Source organism: Melanostigma gelatinosum, assembly GCF_949748355.1.
Source record: "Melanostigma gelatinosum genome assembly, chromosome: 8".
NCBI classification, from domain to species: domain Eukaryota; kingdom Metazoa; phylum Chordata; class Actinopteri; order Perciformes; family Zoarcidae; genus Melanostigma; species Melanostigma gelatinosum.
In genome coordinates this window covers 2807607-2827259 of record NC_136641.1, presented here as the reverse complement: position 1 = coordinate 2827259, position 19653 = coordinate 2807607, and the positions used below count along the sequence as shown (strand labels likewise).

General features: G+C 46.5%; 1 protein-coding gene across 4 annotated transcripts in view; it reads left to right on the top strand.

Annotated features, from left to right (window-relative positions):
• Positions 1 to 19653, top strand: part of flna (filamin A, alpha (actin binding protein 280)) — a 47390-nt gene extending 27737 nt beyond the window's left edge. The window contains exons 15-49 of one of the 4 annotated variants that reach the window (XM_079273788.1): positions 14 to 157; positions 239 to 362; positions 1268 to 1428; positions 1551 to 1641; positions 2427 to 2596; positions 3089 to 3206; positions 3668 to 3780; positions 3944 to 4093; positions 4196 to 4514; positions 4915 to 5088; positions 5169 to 5331; positions 5765 to 5925; positions 6256 to 6423; positions 6538 to 6661; positions 6757 to 6913; positions 7007 to 7196; positions 8250 to 8273; positions 8779 to 9026; positions 10215 to 10289; positions 11043 to 11142; positions 11228 to 11368; positions 11463 to 11591; positions 11839 to 12012; positions 12276 to 12437; positions 12537 to 12740; positions 12837 to 12989; positions 13598 to 13720; positions 14060 to 14326; positions 14411 to 14548; positions 14770 to 14885; positions 15747 to 15879; positions 16013 to 16189; positions 16280 to 16498; positions 16592 to 16789; positions 18120 to 19653. In XM_079273788.1, coding sequence (XP_079129914.1) covers positions 14 to 157; positions 239 to 362; positions 1268 to 1428; positions 1551 to 1641; positions 2427 to 2596; positions 3089 to 3206; positions 3668 to 3780; positions 3944 to 4093; positions 4196 to 4514; positions 4915 to 5088; positions 5169 to 5331; positions 5765 to 5925; positions 6256 to 6423; positions 6538 to 6661; positions 6757 to 6913; positions 7007 to 7196; positions 8250 to 8273; positions 8779 to 9026; positions 10215 to 10289; positions 11043 to 11142; positions 11228 to 11368; positions 11463 to 11591; positions 11839 to 12012; positions 12276 to 12437; positions 12537 to 12740; positions 12837 to 12989; positions 13598 to 13720; positions 14060 to 14326; positions 14411 to 14548; positions 14770 to 14885; positions 15747 to 15879; positions 16013 to 16189; positions 16280 to 16498; positions 16592 to 16789; positions 18120 to 18304 — 5493 coding nt within the window. In that variant the 3' untranslated portion in view covers positions 18305 to 19653. The remainder of the gene's footprint in view (positions 1 to 13; positions 158 to 238; positions 363 to 1267; positions 1429 to 1550; positions 1642 to 2426; positions 2597 to 3088; positions 3207 to 3667; positions 3781 to 3943; positions 4094 to 4195; positions 4515 to 4914; positions 5089 to 5168; positions 5332 to 5764; positions 5926 to 6255; positions 6424 to 6537; positions 6662 to 6756; positions 6914 to 7006; positions 7197 to 8249; positions 8274 to 8778; positions 9027 to 10214; positions 10290 to 11042; positions 11143 to 11227; positions 11369 to 11462; positions 11592 to 11838; positions 12013 to 12275; positions 12438 to 12536; positions 12741 to 12836; positions 12990 to 13597; positions 13721 to 14059; positions 14327 to 14410; positions 14549 to 14769; positions 14886 to 15746; positions 15880 to 16012; positions 16190 to 16279; positions 16499 to 16591; positions 16790 to 18119) is intronic. The other 3 variants (XM_079273789.1, XM_079273790.1, XM_079273791.1) reach the window with 3 other exon arrangements.

The window sequence follows — 19653 nt, the reverse complement described above, 5'->3', positions numbered from 1 at the left end:
CACATCTGCACAGGACGGTGAAGGTTCTCCTGTGGATGTACAGGTTAAGGACAATGGCAACGGCACATACGCCTGTACTTACACCCCTCGTAAACCAGTAAAACACACCGCCATGGTCTCCTGGGGAGGAGTCAACATCCCTGACAGCCCCTTCAGAGTGAGTACGCCGAGAGAGGTTTCACAAAGGACATTGTATCACAGGAAAGCCTCTTGAGCTGTTGTGTTGTTTTTATCACAGATGAATATCGGAGCAGGCTGTCATCCAAACAAGGTGAAGGTCTCAGGACCAGGGGTGGCCAAGACCGGCCTCAAGGCCTTCGAGCCAACATACTTCACTGTTGACTGTGCAGAGGCTGGGCAAGGTAGAGCCACTAAAAACTGTTGCATCCTTTCACACAATAAATCACAGCAGTATTTTCTGCCACTGTATAATGGATGTGTTATAAACCATATAAGTAGCTTGGTAGCAAGCGTCCTTCAGCAGATTGTTTCAGTTTTCCAGACTGTAATTTCCTCTAACTGTTCTAGGACATAGCCCAGTGTACCTACCTGCCCTGCACCAAATGACAGATACTGTAGCCAAAGTTAGCAACTAGCTAGTGCAGAAAGTGGAGCATTCAGCAGCTAGGAGGCCAGATCATTCCCTCAGAACAGACAGGACTCCAGATGAACGCTAATGTTGCCCTGTCTTGTGGATGTGTAAATGGCATTTGATGCGGATAAGTTGCCTTAAAGGAATAGTTTGGATGTCTTTAAGTGTGGTTGTATGAGGTTCTTCTCCATAGTGTATTACCAACAGTAGTCTGGTGGTTTGGGTGAGCGCGCTGATGGATATAACCGCTTCAGTTTCCTGTCAAAGGGCTGTCTAACAACAAGGTAGAGCGGTGAAAATATTATTTTAGGTGTCTGAAATACATCACAGCAGTACAAAGCATTACTTTTCTCCTGTGCTGGTCCGTTTCTCCAAACTCCATCTCCTGTAGTAACACACTGAGGATGGAGAAGAACCTCATACAATCACACTTCTAAACATCTGAACTGTCCCTTTAAAAACTGTATAAGATCATAATCTGTCATCGTTGTGTTTTATCTGCTTCCACTGCCCCCAAGTGACCAAAGCTTAACATTTTTTATAATTTATTTTAGTTATCTCCCCTTAACTCATTAATTGAAATCCAACAATAAAGGGCAATATGGCTGCACTGAATGGCTGTGAAGCATCAGAAATCATTTGTGTGTCATGGTGACTTTTGTCTCCTGCCCTCAGGTGACATCAGTATAGGAATCAAGTGTGCCCCCGGAGTGGTGGGACCCGCCGAGGCCGACATCGACTTTGACATAATTCGGAATGACAACGACACGTTCACTGTCAAGTACACTCCTCCTGGAGCAGGCAGCTACACCATCATGGTCCTGTTTGCTGACCAGGTTGGTGTGAATCCTGCAGCGTGAATGAGAGCAGAGTGTGCACGTGTAGGATCGGAGATTGAGTGTATTCTGTTTGCTAAAATGTGCGTTTGAACACAGTATTGCGTCTGTTTGTTGCTTAGGCTATTCCAATGACACCCATCAGGATCAAAGTGGATCCTTCTCATGATGCCAGCAAAGTCAAGGCTGAGGGACCAGGACTCAGCCGCAGTGGTGAGGACACCTATTCTGTGTATGTGTATACACACACATACATGTATGTGTGTGTATACACACACATATGTGTGTGTGTATGTGTATACACATACACACGCACGCACGTGTGTGTGTATACACATACACACACATATGTGTATACACACACATATGTGTGTGTATGTGTATACACACACACACGCACGCACGTGTGTGTGTATACACATACACACACATATGTGTGTGTATGTGTATACACATATGTGTGTGTGTGTGTGTATACACATACACACACATACATGTATGTGTATACACATATGTGTATGTGTATACACATATGTGTGTGTATGTGTATACACACACACGTGCGTGCGTGTGTGTGTGTATACACATACACACACATACATGTATGTGTATACACATACACACACACACGCACGTGTGTGTGTATACACATACACACACATATGTGTATACACACACACACACACATATGTGTGTGTGTATGTGTATACACATACACACACATACATGTATGTGTATACACACATGCGCGCGTGTGTGTATGTGTATACACACATGCGCGCGTGTGTGTATGTGTATACACACATGCGCGCGTGTGTGTATGTGTATACACACATGCGCGCGTGTGTGTATGTGTATACACACATGCGCGCGTGTGTGTATACATGTATGTGTATACACACATGCGCGCGTGTGTGTGTATATATATGTGTGTATATATGTATGTATGTATATATACACATATACACGCTGACTGATTCATCCTCGTTCTCTTTCAGGAGTTGAATTGAACAAGCCCACTCATTTCACTGTGAGCACTAAAGCAGCAGGGAAGGCAAACCTGGACTGCAACTTCAGTGGCCCAACCAAAGGAGAGGCTGTCAAGGACTTTGAAATCATCAACAACCACGACAACACGCACACTGTCAAATACACACCCGTGCAGCAGGTGAGATGGGAGAAGCACTCAGATTCATATCCAGTCTCTGCGAAGTCTCTCCACACACTAATGTAAAGGGATAGTTCGATGTTCTGAAGTGTGGAGTTATGAGGTACTAATCCATAGTCTGTGTACTAACTAACTAACTAACTGATGGAGGCAGCAGTGGACCAGCTTTCTGTAGAGTCTGGTGTCTTTGAAGCAGTGGTGGGCCGTGTGTTTTATACCTGGGCCTTCAGGTCTGTCCTACTACAGTTAAACCAGCTCCTAATAACCTCCATTGTTTTGAGGATAATTATCCTAGTTCATCATATCTGTGTAAATTGCCTCAGAAATGTCAGAACTGTCATTTGCTTGGCCAATCCTAAACGGGCTGGATTTATGTTGGTCCTTCTATTACATCATGCTGTTAGCAAAGGCAGCATGATTCTTAGTGTCCACCCTTTCCTATTATGTATCAGTGTGATCACATCTATGCCACCCCTCCCCTTCCTGCCCCAGGGCCCTCTGGGAGTTGCTGTGACCTACGGTGGCGATAACATTCCCAAGAGCCCCTTCAGTGTTGCCGTGGCACCCACATTGGACCTCAGCAAGATCAACGTCACAGGCCTGGGAGACAGTGCGTACTTTCCTGTCCTCACTCTTGTACCTCTGCACCTTTCGACTTCAATTCTATATATAACCTCAGTACATAACCAGAGCTCACTGGCCTTTCTCATGTCATTTTCTTTCATTCTGTGTGAAAATGAAAATTACTCTTTGACTTAGATAATTTCTCTTGTTTTCCTAAAATCCCTTTTCTGCCACGAAAATAAACAAATGGTAATTATGAGCTATCGAGTCAATATTCTGAGTCTGATTCTGAGTATTAAGATACAGGACCAAGTAAAAATTGCACAATGCTCAACTAATTATGACATCATCATTTTAAGATGGTGTCTCAAAATGTTGGCTAAATTCATTTTGACTCACTATTTCGTAATTCAGATTTACGGTACTATGTTAAAGAAATTGAGTCTTTTTCCGACCTGATCAAGAATGTCCGTTTTACAGTGATCTCTTTGCTCTGTCTCATTGCAGAGATGACTGTAGGCAAAGACCAGGAAGTGACTGTCAAATCAAAGGGTGCTGGCGGTCAGGGGAAGGTTGCCTCCAAGGTGACCTCACCATCAGGGAAGCCAGTGGCCTGCAAGGTGTGGCACATCGTTTGCTGATTTGCATTCTACAAGCTTTGTGTCCATGTTTTGACAATCCAGATGTTGTCCTCATTAAGTTCTAAATGTCTCTCAAATCTTGCCTTTCACATATGATGTTGTTTTATCCATAGTAGAAACCTGTACCTATGTCTCATTCCAGGTTGAGCCAGGGCTGAGCCCAGAGACCAGTCAGGTGAAGTTCATCCCCCGAGATGCGGGGCCATACCAGGTTGAACTGACCTATGATGGAATGCCCATCCCTGGATCCCCCTTCAACCCGACAGCTTATCCTGTCTCCGATCCTTCCAAGGTCAGCCACTGTTACTGACAGACGCTAGTGTTGTACATCCATAGAATGAAATCTGTTTAACATGTAAAAAGTCATTCATCATGTATGTCTGTCCCTTCTCAGGTCCGCTGCTCTGGCCCAGGCCTGGAGCGCGCCAAGGTCGGGGAGAAAGGGGAGTTCATCGTGGACTGCACCAACGCTGGCCCGGCCGAGCTGACCATCGAGATCATCTCGGACAGTGGCACCGAAGCCGAGGTTCACATCCAGGACAACGGAGACGGGACCTACACCATCACCTACATCCCCCTCTACCCCGGCTCGTACACGCTCACCATCCGCTATGGAGGCCAGGATGTGCCCAACTTCCCCGCTCGGCTCACCGTGGAGCCTGCGGTCGATGCCAGCGGAGTGCGTGTCTTCGGACCAGGAGTGGAGGGCAAAGGTAAAACCCGCTGCAGAAGATCAAAATGCAAGATGTGGTTTATTGTTCACACATTTGTGCGGTATTTTGTCTTTTGGCCCCTAGATTTGATGTATTTTATTTTTATTTTTCATCCCTATTCCCTTTCTTTATCTTATGGCCACATAGGACTGATCCATGTTGAAATACACTTTCTTTTTTGTGAAGTACAGTGTTTCTGCTATCACTTCCATTACCCATTCCATTAACCTCTCTGAAAATGACTAATGAGTTCCACATGGTGCTTTACAGATTTCTAATTTGGAAAAAGAAAAAAAAGAGAAAGCACTGTCACTCGTTCTCTACATCGAGAGTATCTGAATCGTACAAGCTCGTCAACATTTCACCAACGTATATGTTTCCGTGTCTGGTTTTTTTATAGGTATTTTCCGTGACGCGACCACAGACTTCACCGTGGATGCTCGCGCTCTAACACAGACCGGAGGTGACCACATCAAAACCCTCATCAGCAACCCGTCTGGCAGCCGCACTGACGCCCTGATCGCTGACCTTGGAGATGGAACCTACAGCGTAGAGTACACTCCCTACGAGGAGGGTGAGTTCGAACAGAAGAGTGTGTGCAGAATTCCTAGGTGAGTTACACAACACTGACCTCGTATTGTGTAAACGCCTCAGGCCCGCATAGTGTGGAGGTCCGCTTCGACGGCTCTCCGGTGCCCAAGAGTCCATTCCATGTCGCTGTCACTGAGGGCTGTGATCCAGCTCGTGTTCGTGTGCATGGTCCTGGCCTGAAAGGTGGCATCACCAACAAGCCCAACAAGTTCACGGTGGAAACCCGGTAAGTGAGGCCAAGCGGTCCCTCCAGCCCCTTTTCAACCGCAGGAACTTTCCCCAGGGACGGAACCAGAGTCGAAGTTAACTTCTGGGAACACGTTACGCCCCAAAAAAATCCTGGTCGGGGGGGGGTAATACTTTCTGAAAGTACAGGAACTCTCGGGGTGGGGTCTGCAGGGCTGACAGTCGCTGATTTGTCAAACACACTCCGCGTCGCTGCTTCAACTCGTGCACCATCGGAAGTACTCTAGTATTGATTTAGGACCGTTTGTGGACTCGGCAGACTAAATTGCCAAGTGTTTGTTGGTCTTCAGACCGCGATGGAAACGCAGGCAGTAACTAAAGGAACCTTTTTAGTTCCTTGTAAGGTAGCCTGTGACAAAACTTTCTGGGAGCGCCTGCTTATATCTTTAACATCCATCATCTTCCCTCTGCAGAGGAGCAGGCACTGGTGGTCTCGGTCTGGCGATGGAGGGTCCATCAGAGGCCAAAATGTCCTGCACTGATAACAAGGATGGCAGCTGCAGTGTGGAGTACATCCCATACGAGACCGGCAAATACAACCTCAACGTCACCTATGGAGGACAGCCCATCAAAGGTACGAAACGGCTCCAGCTAGACAAACGAATCGGAGTCTAACACACTTCCATCTTACTGTCATGATATTTATCGTCTTATGGAATTGAAATAAGAGTGAGTTAGTTTAGCACTGATCTGGTTGCATTCAAATGAAAGGATTGGTTCCTTGTGAAAATCATGTATCTTGGCCAAGTCACAGACTTTCTGATTTTAGACATAAACTATGAGGAAAAATTTGAGGGTTTTTCAACAATACAATTTTCATGGCACTTTCCTGTCTCAGCTTGCTAACCTGCTCGAGCACGTTGGAATCATTTTTTTTCTAACTCCTCTGATGTTTTGTCTGTAGGTAGTCCGTTCTCTGTGCCAGTCAGTGACACAGTGGACAGTACCAAGGTGAAGTGCCAGGGTCCAGGTCTGGGGAACAATGTCAGAGCAAACATCCCCCAGGCATTCACAGTGGACGCCTCCAAAGCTGGAGTCGCCCCACTGCAGGTCCGTGTACAAGGACCCAAAGGTAAGTGTGTGTTCTAACTCTCCGTTAAAGCTGGTATTTTGTGATAGTCACATTCAGAAAGTAAGAATTGAAACACTTTTAACACTTAGTATTTTACTTCTTCCGTGTGTTCAGGTGTGGTGGAGCCAGTGGAAGTGGTGGATAACGGCGATCAGACTCACACAGTCAACTATGTTCCCACCAGAGAGGGACCATATTCCATTAACGTGTTGTACGCTGACGAGGAGATCCCACGCAGGTAACACACACAAGCACTTTGAACGGGCACAGATTCTATGTACAGTCAACATGTTCTCACACCGGAGTGTTTCCTCTCATCTGTCCCTCTGTCAGCCCCTACAAGGTGAAGGTGCTCCCCACCCACGATGCCAGTAAGGTGCGTGCCAGCGGACCCGGCCTCAACACCACCGGGGTGCCCGCCTCTCTGCCCGTCGAGTTCACCATTGACGCTAAAGACGCAGGCGAGGGATTGCTGGCGGTGCAGATCACTGTGAGTATTCGCATGTGCTGCAAATCATGACAATAAAGACCAATTACTTTGGGTAACTGTTTTTTCAAACTTTGGTCACTTTCCCACCTGCAGGACCCGGAGGGGAAGCCGAAGAAGGCCAATATCCGTGACAACCATGACGGGACCTACCTGGTGTCATATGTGCCAGACATGACTGGCAGATACACCATCCTCATTAAGTACGGAGGGGATGAGATCCCATACTCCCCCTACCGTATCAGGGCCCTGCCCACCGGAGATGCCAGCAAGTGCACTGTCACAGGTGTGTACTGAACGGTTAGACCGCTGCTCACACACGTTTGAAAAATGTCCATTTTCAAAAATATCCATTTTGTTTTTACCTCTGAGAGGTGGCAATACTTTTAGTTATTTAGTTTGTTGTATTGTATTGTTGAACTTCTCTGCTGCATGAGGAAGAATTTTACTGTTCAATACAATACACCCAGATTTCTAACACTAACACTTTCAGAACAGGATGCTGCCCGTTGAACAAAACAGAAAATGTTACACTACACAGTGTTATTTATGTTTCATCCACAGTCTGCCATTTTAGGGAATGCACTTCCTCATGTTCTTGCAGGGAGTTACATAAGAAGATTGATACCACTCTCATATTTTCCCATTACATATGGGGCTGTGGCCGGGACATTAGGTTAGCTTAGCTTAACCTAAAGACTGGATGCCAGGGGAAACGGCTAGCAATCACATCTTCTTTCTTTAATCTATACAAAACCCACAACTTGCTGCTTTTTTTTACACCTCAGTTGTTGCACAGATTAAACCAATGAGATGGAACATGTTAATTAGTGAAATGTAAAGGGTCTGGTAGGTGGATTTAGTTCCCTTTTAGATAGAGCCGAGCTAGCTGTTTACCTGTTTCCACTACCAGTCTGTATGCGATGCTATGCTAAGCTTGATAACTCGGTTGATAACTCGAGCTTCACATTTAGCGTCAGACGCAAGTGTAATATCGAAAAAGAAAATTCACATCTGTGAGTTTGCAAAATGGGAATAAATCAATTGTGAAATGTTTCGGCTTAGTCATTTAAAATTTCCTCTCTCGGTGAGGTGCTGCTAGATCTCATTTTTTTCATGCATTGTTATGATGTGCTCCTCAATTACACTCCCCGCTGTGCTCACACACACACACACACACACACATTCTCCCTGCTTCCCACTCCACCACAGTTTGTTTTCATCCAAGTGTTTGGAGCACAGTTATTGCCTCCCACCACCCCCACCCCCACCTGACTGTCTTTTATTTGTCACTTTTGTTTTCTCTCGCTCCCCTGCTTCTCACTGTTCCTGTTATCAGTCTCAATCGGCGGTCACGGTTTAGGTAAGCCTACTGAACGACTTTGTAATGCAGAGGACCTGCTCTACCTCTTCTTTCTTTCCTGTCAGCATGGAGGATAGTGGCACCAGCTTTCAACATGATACCCAATTCTTTCTCTTTTTCTACCTCTCCTCTTATATAGCTCCCTCCCAGTGCCTTCTCTTCCACTCATCTCTTTTTCCACTTCCTCCATCATAACCGCTTATCTTCGTCTCTCTCTCTCATTATTTATTGGACAGACTAATGGACTAACGGAGGAGGTAGGATGGCATGGTGGAATGGCTAATCCAGCTTTCAGTTCTACATAGGGGAACTGTATGTTAATAACCTACGCGTCATTGGTAACAACATACAGTAGATGGAAATAACCAGACTAGATCTCATCCAGCTTTATCCTGGTGTCATGGTTGTGGAATGTGCATGCTGAAGTGTGTGTGTGTGTGTGTAACTGTGTGTGTGATAAAGAATTCTACATCTCACCTCTGACCCTTTCTTCTTGATTCTTCAGGAGCTGGTGTTGGCCCAACTATCCAGATTGGCGAGCAGACAGTCATCACTGTAGACGCCAAGGCTGCTGGGAAAGGCAAGGTGACATGCAGCGTGTGCACGCCCGAGGGGGCGGAGCTGGACGTGGACGTTGTTGAAAACGAGGACGGCACGTTCGACATCTTCTACACGGCGCCGCAGCCTGGCGAGTATGTCATCTGCGTCCGCTTCGGAGGGGAGCACATCCCTAACAGTCCTTTCCAAGTCACGGTGAGTGCTGTGCATTTAGACTTTTATTTATACACGGCAGGCCGGTTAAGCACCGATGCCCTGTTGACTGTTTAGTGGAACAGAATAACAAGAACAGTCGCAACGGAGTCTAAAATATAAATGGAAAACTGATGAGGTCAAGTTGCCGGCTCACTCACAGCTTTCCCAGGTAGCAGAGAGCAAATGTTAAGAACAGTCTTGAAGTTACAGAGAAGTCTTCTTTCATATTCTACGAAACAAAGAAAAGCACTTTCAGACACTGGCTAGAAGTCTGTGTGTCTGAATAGTTTACGGCAGTGAAGTAAATGTCTGAGTGTGCTATAGGCTGATTCATTTTATGATGAAAGGGTACTCTTTTATGAATTAGGATTTTTTTTTTCCCATCTCATTTGGCTTTGTGTGTGTTGCACATTAGGTAATGTAGACATTGCAAGCATCCCTGTTGTAAGGCTGTACTGAACGCCATTTTCTTCTAACTGTTGAGGTATTTGAATGAATTGTGGAATGTCTGTTGTCATATTTTATGATTTCATAAACTCCAACAAATATAGATTGAAGCAGAATTCTTCATTAGATAAAAACATGTTGTGAATGATTACGTCTATATTTTTTGTAATACTTTTAGACTTTACGACGCTCTGGAGTTGAATGTTGGGAAGGTATAGCAGTGAAAATATTCTAAATACAGTGATCACAGATGCATCTTTTTAGATGTCTGAAATACATCACAGCAGTACATTACTTTTCTCCTGTGCTGGTTCTCCTGTCTGTCTAAACTTCATCTCCTGTAGTGACACACTGAGTATGGAGAAGAACCTCATACAACCTAACTTCTAAACATCTGAACTGTCCCTTTAAGCTGCAGTGGTTTACGAGGAATGCCTTCAGCTGGATATTGATTTCAGGATTTGTGACAGGCAGGACATCTAGGATAAACTAGGATTACAAACGGAGCAACCAACACACTCTAGCTCTGTATGCGTTTCGTGGAAAATTGTGAGCGAGGGATGCTACATAGACTGAAGTTCCTTGATGATGTTTTTATCCACAGAAGCTTCGTCATTGGGTCCTGGTTGCGCCACACATTTTCTAATTCACTCTGACTGCTGTTTTATTCCCTCCAACCCCTTTCCATCTTTTTTACCCTTTCCCTCCCCTACACAACCCCTACCTACCCCACCCCCTCAGGCGCTGGAAGGAGCGCCATCAGACCAGCTCATGCAGCAGAGTCAAATGCCCTCGTACTACGCTCAACAGCCCTGGGTACCTAAAACCTCTGCCTCCAGCCTCTCTCATCCCTCTCAGCTCAGTTTTTGTCTTCCTTTCTCTCCTCCATGTCATCATACATGGCCTCCTTTCATCAGCCTGCATCAGTGTCTGCTGTCTCTCTTTGCAGGTGTTTTTACTTCTGAGGGGACTTTTTCTCTCTCCATCTCATAAACAGGATTCCTTAAACACATGGACAGTGCAACAGAGCTGCACAATACAAAATAAATAAAACAATTGATACGTTGCGACTCCAAACCTCTGCACACAGATTTTATTCAGCAACATGGGAAATATTTTTCCTTGCAGTTTAGGAATGAAACATTTTGCATCAATCATTGTGCAACCCATCTGTTGAGCAGTGCTCCATGTCAACTCGCTTGGAAGACAAAAGCCATTTTGAGAGCGATCAATGTGGTCAGCCGCTCCACATTTTACAAAATGGCCAACTGTGCTTTGTCATCCTCCTTTGACCTCGCGGTGTTTTTGTCCTCATCTCATCCTCTCTCGCAGCTTTGTGTCGGTGTCATCATCCTGACCATGATCACCATTGTCTCCTCCATCGTCAATCATTTCATCTCACGATTGTCTCATCCCATTCTGTGTGCTGGTGTTGGGGAACCTTTACCCCCCCCCCCCCCCCCCCCCCCTCCGTCCTGCGATGTGTTGATTGCCACTGCAACGTTACTGTGACACCCGTCTCAACAACCTCCCAACTGCATATCTGACCTCTGCCCTCTTGTCTCCTAGGCAACAAACAGACCGATGGGAATGAATGGTCTGGATGTGGCGGGGCTGAGGCCGTTTGACCTCGTCATCCCGTTCACCATCCAGAAGGGAGAGATCACAGGTAGGTCTGAACTACAGTGAGCACTCCATCTTTAGCAAGGCTCTCTGCGTCTCACTGTGCGCTGTGTTTCTGTCCTCTGATGAAGGTGAGGTCCGGATGCCATCGGGCAAGGTGGCCAAGCCTGACATCACAGACAACAAGGATGGCACTGTGACTGTCAAGTACGCTCCCACTGAGGCCGGTCTGCACGAGATGGACATCAAATACGACGGCATCCACATCCCTGGTACAACTTCACATCAGACTGTTTGCAAAACAGGAATTAATAGCGTTGACCGTGCTTGAGAAATCCTTCTACTTCTCTCTGTTGTCATTCACAGGAAGTCCCTTACAGTTCTATGTGGACTACATGAACAGTGGTAATGTCAGTGCCTACGGCCCTGGCCTCATCCACGGGACCGTCAACAAGCCAGCAGTCTTCACTGTCAACACTAAAGATGCCGGGGAGGGTACGTACTGTAGCAGCAGCTTGTGTAGAAAAGTCCTGACTGAACCAATACATGTTTAACCATTGTCTTTTAATGTATTATTCATTTTGATCAAATCAAACTTATTTATTTATTATTATTATATACATGCATCTATTTTATTTTTGAAAAGTTAAAAACATTTAACATTAAAAAGACAAACCAATAATAGCACATTGGGAAAATGCGATCCCACTAAACACCATCTGCTCACATCGTGTCCTTGTAGGGGGTCTGTCTCTGGCCATCGAGGGTCCATCCAAGGCAGACATCAGCTGTGTTGACAACCAGGATGGGACCTGCACTGTCTCCTACCTGCCTGTCCTGCCCGGAGACTACAGCATCCTGGTCAAATACAATGACAAGCACATCCCCGGCAGCCCCTTCTCTGCTAGGATCACTGGTAAGATCACCTGTTCTCAGATCTTCAATTATGAACTGGAAAGACGAAGTCCAGCACATCCCCGACATTTTCACATTGCACCTTTTAAACTGCACTCATGGAAGCCCAAAAGAAGAACTCCCTGTTCCAAAGCTGGAGTTATGCTTTAACTCCTTTTGTTCGGCCCACTAGTTTTCCAAATATTGTTACCAATTCAAAAAATCAATTGCGGAGCCACAGAAAAAGTTTTGTGATGAGCGTGCCTGTCACTGCTGTGTCCTCAGGTGATGACTCCATGAGGATGTCCCATCTGAAGGTGGGCTCATCCGCAGACATCCCGCTGGACATCGGGGAGTTTGACCTCAGCCAGCTGACCGCCTCCCTGACCACGCCCTCGGGCCGCGAGGAGCCCTGCCTGCTGAAGATGCTGCGTAACGGCCATGTTGGTGAGTGTGTGTGCTGGTTGAAGAAGAGTCTGCTGTCATGCTTCTTTATCCTTGTCTTAACCCTCCGCCTGCTGCTTTTTATGCATCCGTCTGTCGCAGGCATCTCGTTTGTTCCGAAGGAGATCGGAGAGCACTTTGTGAACATCAAGAAGAACGGTCGGCATATTCCCAGCAGCCCCATCTCTGTTATGATCAACCAATCGGAGTTCGGCGACGCCAGCCGCGTGCGTGTGAGTGGACAGGGCCTGAACGAAGCCCGGACCTTTGAGCCCGCTGAGTTTATCATCGACACTCGTGAAGCAGGTACACGCTGGTTAAGAAAACAATTCTACATTACTTTTTCAGTTATCCAGATTTCATATTTATTGGCGCTTTCTCGTGTTTCTTCCAAACACACAGGCTATGGCGGCCTGAGCCTGTCCATTGAGGGCCCCAGTAAAGTGGACATCAACACCGAGGACCAGGAGGACGGCACCTGTAAGGTCACCTACTGCCCCACTGAACCAGGAAATTACATCATCAACATCAAGTTCGCTGACCAACATGTGCCAGGTGCTTACTTAAAGACGGACAGGGATTGTGCTGCAATACATTGCAAATCAGAAGTTCATAGTTTGGAGTCTGTAATCACGACTTCTGATCAAAATGTGTCCCAGTATGGACATCCGGAGCAAACTGATGTTAGATTGGCAAGTCCAAACCATCTTTGAATGGACAACTAGTGAGTCCTGATGGGAGATATTTCTCATGCAACAAGGCATCATCTCAAAGTTCAGGACCTACCTTAAATAGAAATATGACTCAACAGTCTGAAAATCAGCCATTTGTAAGGATCTGTGGGGGAACCCTGTTAGAAAAGACAGGAAGAGTGAGCTATAGTTCCGCATGCTTGCAGAGGCTTCTGTCTAACACAAAGTGTGTGTGTGTGTGTGTGTGTGTGTGTGTGTGTGTGTGTGTGTGTGTGTGTGTGTGTGTGTGTGTGTGTGTGTGTGTGTGTGTGTGTGTGTGTGTGTGTGTGTGTGTGTGTGTGTGTGTGTGTGTGTGTGTGTGTGTGTGTGTGTGTGTGTGTGTGTGTGTGTGTGTGTGTGTGTGTGTGTGTGCATTACAGAGCACAGCAATGTTGTACTGAATTGCTAAACTAATTTTGTGTGTGTGCACAGGGAGTGCATTCACAGTGAAGGTAACTGGTGAGGGCAGGATGAAGGAGAGTATCACCAGGAAGAGGAGAGCCGCATCGGTCGCCAACGTCGGCAGCCAGTGTGACCTCAGCCTCAAGATCCCAGGTAATTCTGATTACTCACAACGTGTAGGCGGAGTAGCAAAAAAACTGATTTGGACACGATTAAAAATCTCCATTTCACAGCATCGCCAAAATGATGCAGGAAACCGCAGTTCTCTGCTGAGTCCACTTCCGGGTTCTGCTGCTACAGTGTTTCTTGGTCTGGTATGACCACTAGCTTATCGTTTAGCTAGTGTCTGCAAACCTTCGAGAGATATTACTTTGTAACTGACTTGTCCAGTTCTTCTACAATGTTCCATTGTCATATCAAAAGTACAAGGTACATCGTCTCACTGCATGTGTGTTTTCAATGACCCAAACTTCTGACCGGCTGTCTTTCCAGAGATCAGCATAGCGGACATGACAGCCCAGGTGACGAGCCCGTCTGGCCAGGTTCACAAGGCCGACATCATGGAGGGAGAGAACAACACCTACTGCATTCGCTTCGTCCCCACCGAGACCGGTGTGCACACCGTGTGTGTGAAATACAACGGCGTACACGTACCTGGCAGCCCGTTCCAGTTTACCGTCGGCCCCCTGGGAGAGGGCGGGGCTCACAAGGTCCGTGCCGGAGGGCCGGGCCTGGAGAGAGCAGAAGCCGGAGTGCCAGGTTGGTGTGGGGGCTGGATTAGTAGTCTGTGTGTTCTTCTACACCGCCTACCTGACTCATGTTTTGCCCATGTGTTGTGTGTAGCGGAGTTCAGCATCTGGACGAGGGAGGCTGGCGCCGGAGGTCTCAGTATTGCTGTGGAGGGGCCGAGCAAGGCTGAGATTGCCTTTGAGGACCGCAAGGACGGGTCCAGTGGTGTGTCCTACATCGTGCAGGAGCCCGGTGAGATAAGACAGGAGGAGCTTTATGCATGGATGAGAATTAAGTGGGGAAAAAAAGAACACATCTAGTAAATTTCTCTTCTTCAGTGCAGGTTTTCACATTCTCTTTTACTCTTTTTTTTCCTATAAATGTTTGCTTTATGTGTGCTGAGGAGGACTGCCACTGTATTGGTATTGGTGTGACTATTTTTAGTTTCTGACTTGAAGCCCGTTCTCCTGTAGGAGACTACGAGGTGTCGATCCGCTTCAACGATGAGCACATCCCCGACAGCCCCTTCCTGGTCCCCGTGGCCTCGCCGTCCGATGATGCCCGTCGCCTCACTGTTGCCAGTCTTCAGGTGAGGCTCTGAGACATGCACACATCCGTGTGCACACATGCCAGGCCACAGCACACTGCCTACAATGCAGCAGCAGCAATAGATGTATTTTCTACGTTCATAGTGTGGCGTTGGTAACACTTTTGCAGGTTGTAAGAGTTTCAAGTTAAGTATAAAACAGAGAAGTGGATGTTGTAGCAGGCCAAGGTGGTTGTGGTTGCGTAAGAGCTGCTGCTGCATTGTTAGGCAGTGCAAGGGCTTCTGGGACACGAGAGGATTGTGTGTGTTTCTCGTGCCTCATTCTAAAGGCTGCCAACAGCGTCTCACCTCTAAAAGTGATACGGGGCGCTAAAGGGTTAAAGAGGTCTGACATGGGCTATTTTCCTCTGTCTCTCTCCTCACTTACACAGACACATAGAATACTGTGGAAACACTGCTGACTTTCTCACGTTAATTCACCATGAGTATTTCTATTTTTATCTTGCATGACTTCATCTATTTCTCTTTCCCCCTGTTGGAAATGCCCCCCCCCCCCCCCCCCCCCCCCACATGCACATACGCTTTACAAACATGCTCACAGATAAACTGTTGGAACTGGCTCCTTCTCACAAAAGAAAAGTCACTTTTTCTCTCTGTTCTTTCTTTTTGCTCCGTCTGCCTTTCACTGTACAGCCCTCCTCTTTAGCCTTGTTAGCAACCTCCAGGTAAGGTAAATAGTAGCACATGTCGTCTGAATATGATGCTGTGGTGATCACGATGCTTTTAAGTGGACCGTATGAAGTAACTCAAGTGTTCAGCAGGAGGGAGGGGGGAATAGTCATTTGGCTGGTGTTAAATAATGGTGATGCAGTGTTGAGTGTGCGAGTATGTGTTGTCGAGCAGGAGTCGGGTTTGAAGGTGAACCAGCCGGCGTCATTTGCCGTCAGCCTGAACGGAGCGAAGGGGGTGATCGACGCCAAGGTCCACAGCCCATCTGGGGCTCTGGAGGAGTGCTGCGTCACTGAGATAGACCAAGGTAACCACGGGGATGGTGTCCAGAGTCATCGGAACGCCCTCAGAGTGCGCACACTGGAGTGATCTTTGATGTGTTGCTGGACATGAGAACCTGTTTTCATGTGCCTGGTCTTTCCCCTCCTCTGCTTGTCTAGATAAGTATGCAGTTAGGTTCATCCCCAGAGAGAACGGCCTCTATCTGATTGACGTGAAGTTCAATGGAAGTCACATCCCTGGTAGTCCATTTAAGATCCGAGTTGGAGAAACGGGCCAGGCTGGAGACCCTGGGATGGTGTCGGCCTACGGGGCAGGACTGGAGGGAGGCACCACAGGTAACTCTCAGAACGGTCTTGTCCCCAGTTCCTACTAAACTTTACATTTGTCCCCATCCTCTCCTCAATCCTCCTCTTGTTTGCCCCCAGGAACTGCGTGTGAATTTGTGGTGAACACAAGCAAAGCGGGTCCAGGCGCTTTAGCCGTGACCATCGACGGGCCCTCCAAGGTGAAGATGGACTGTGTGGAGTGCCCCGAGGGCTATAGGGTCACATACACCCCAATGGCTCCTGGCAACTATCTGATTTCCATCAAATATGGCGGTCCCTACCACATCGTCGGAAGCCCCTTCAAAGCCAAGATCACTGGTGAGAAAAGTCTTTATTTCTTTAGGCAAACAAGATCAAAACTGAATGTAAATCGCTCTGAGATCAACTTACACCATCGCCTCCATCTCCCAGGTTCCAAGCTAGTGTCCAGCCACAGTATGCACGAGACCTCTTCTGTCATGGTCGACCCTGTGACCCGGGCCATCAGCTGTTCTCAGCAGGCAGCTCCCACCAAGTCAGATGCCAGCAAGGTCATGGCCAAGGGCCAGGGCCTGACCAAGGCCTTCGTTGGTCAGAAGAACAGCTTCAGTCTCGACTGCAGCAAAGCAGGTGTGTGTGATTGTGACGTTAAGAAGTGCCTTTTGTTCTGTGCTTTTTTTACCAAGAAATATTTCTGGCCAAGTGAGGGAGTTCCAGGTTGCCCCCAGAAAAATGTATTATCACTTATTAATTCACTACAGAAGTGAGCCCGATGTGAGTAAAAGACACAAGAGTGACCACTCTGATCATAGCTTTCACTTCCTTCATGGTTATCTCCTCAGCTGTAGCTGACCGCTGTAGAATACTTCTTCTCAAATGGGGGTCTGTGACCAAATGTATATACATTTACACAAAAAAGGTTGAGAACCACTGAATTAGAGCTCAGAATATGTTTGATTTGAATGCATACAAGTTGGGAAGTAACTGTAAGTGATGTGACTCCCAGGTGAAGCACTTCTATGGCTTGACTCAACATGAAAGTCATCAGTCCAAAATATCAACAACTGTGAAAAAGTCGAAGGTTCAAGCCTTTGAACATTTCAGTTACCTATGTCTCCCAAAATGCATTATGGGTAGAAACGGCCAAGATTCAACTTATCACGCTCGTCGCTAACGGCAGGCAGAAGTTAAAGAAAAACTTAGTCTGCAGCTTAAGTCCGTTTACTTTGACTTTTTTTGTCAATTGTGGATGAATTCAACAATTCCACTGACAATGAAGCATTTTGAATGACATACCGTTCTGATTTGTTCCTCTGACTGACTTCATCGCTGTGGCAACGCTGGCTGAGGCTCATGGTTAGTGTGATATTAAACATAGAGGAGTTGAATCTCCCTCAATTGTCCTTCCCGGCTCCCTTACGGTCAAGATGGGTGCAAAGATAACAAAAACAGGGAGTTGTTCATCTCGTATTGTGCCTAAATCTTAGTGGATCATAATAATAGCCATATTGGGTATAGAATTGATCTGCAGATGCTTCGGTTCAAAACGAGACCAAACATTTCTATAGATGTCAGTGTTTGAGCCACAACAAAGGCTGCTACAAACTAGGCAAGGCTTTTTTTTTAGCCTAGCCGATTGCTGGAAATGTCTTTTGGTACTGAAGCAGTTGTTAATCTGACATACCGGCCAGTTCAGAGTGATGCTTAGTCAGCAGTCAATGACGGTGTAAACAGTCAATGGAATAGTAAATCACCTCAACCACGAGAGGTCCTTGAGCATGCAGTCTTAAACGAGCACAACAATATGAGGCTGATGGGTCCAGCAGAATGCGAGATGAGATGTGGACCGACAGACGGATACACACACGTGACCGCACGCGTGATCTCCCAACAGGCCTCTGCCTGGCGGGGATAATAGTTGAAACTGATGGCCATATTAATATGCTCTGTCCATCCACAGGTCGTAACATGCTCCTGGTCGGTGTGGATGGTCCCAAGGTGCCCTGTGAGGAGATCCTAGTGAAACATTTGGGCAACCGCTTGTACAACGTCAGCTACCAGCTGAAAGAGAAGGGAGCGTACATCCTGGTGGTCAAGTGGGGAGAGGAGCACATCCCTGGCAGCCCCTACCACATTACTGTCTAAACCCAGCTCCACCATCACAAACCTAAACCACTGTTTAACGCAACTGAAATTCTATCTAGAGTCTAACCGATCATTGTTTACAACTGCAAGTCCCTCCTGTGTTACAAATTAGGATTTCTGGCTCTTATTTGTGTCATAACTATTTAACCAAGTAGAAAACAAAGTGTCGCAACAGTGTTCACCCTCAGCCAGATTTCTGTGTTTTACCCTCAAGTTAATATTTGAGTCCAGAATCTCCCAAAGATGAATGCATGGACACATAATGCTCGCTTTCTGGTCAATCGCGCCGGTCCTTGTTTCATTCTTCTGCCAAATCGCATCCTTCAGTCAATTTAGGGAGAAAAAAAGATGCACCTTTTTTTTTTCTTTTTCTTTTTAACATTTTCAGTCATGGGCATGAGTGGCCATTAGCAGATGTGTCTGAACTAGTGTACAGTGATAGGATAGCGTAGCGTAGCCCAGCATTGGATGGAAGGTTACTGTTTACACTGGAGGAGCTTCTCTTACATTCATAAACGATGCATTCAGGATTTGAACCGAAGAGTGTCCCAAGTAATGTGCCTTCCTGACCCACGTAAAATGACACACTTTGACGTAAGGTCTTTAATTATCCGTATAAAAGTGAGATGAACTGTTGCTTAGAACTGTGAGTGCTCACCACTGGTTCAGCCCGCTTCAGCATGTGGTTTTCATGACGCTCTTTATCCAACCCGGCTGTTTGACCTGCTGCTAGTGGGATCCAGTTTTATGCACCGCTGTTTCCTAAAGCCGTGATATGGATTAGAATAGGGGAGTAGTAAAGGATTCGAGATGTGAGCAGGAGAAGACACATTTCGCAGCAGCTTACAGGTGGTTTGTCACACGTGCTCTCAACACTGCTGCTGTTTTAATGGGACACATGTGATCTGCATGTTCTTTAGGTTGTAAAACTCTTTTGCCACAGAAAGCGTCCGATTGAGAATAACATCAAAGGTGACGTGTGATGGTTCGCCTTGAGTATGGAGCTTTCTCATATACATTCAAATGTTTTTAAAAGGGAAGTTTCTAACGTTGTGCTGGACAGCAGGGCTGAAGATGATGTTGTGGGTTTTGTCATGTCCTGAAAGAAAATCCCGATCGACCATAAAAGAGAACAGCTGTTGCTTTGTTTTCTGCTCAGTGTTTGTATCTCGCCCCCGCCAGCCGCGACTCACCCCCCTCCCTTTGTCCTTCCAGCTCGCTTTGTGCATAGTCTATCTTTCAGAACAAAAAAATGAATCTTGTCCTAAATAATAAAAGGCTTTAAAGTGTTTGTAAGACAGTATTTTGATACACAATAAAGTTGTCTAAGTGTTTTTCTGTCAATCTAA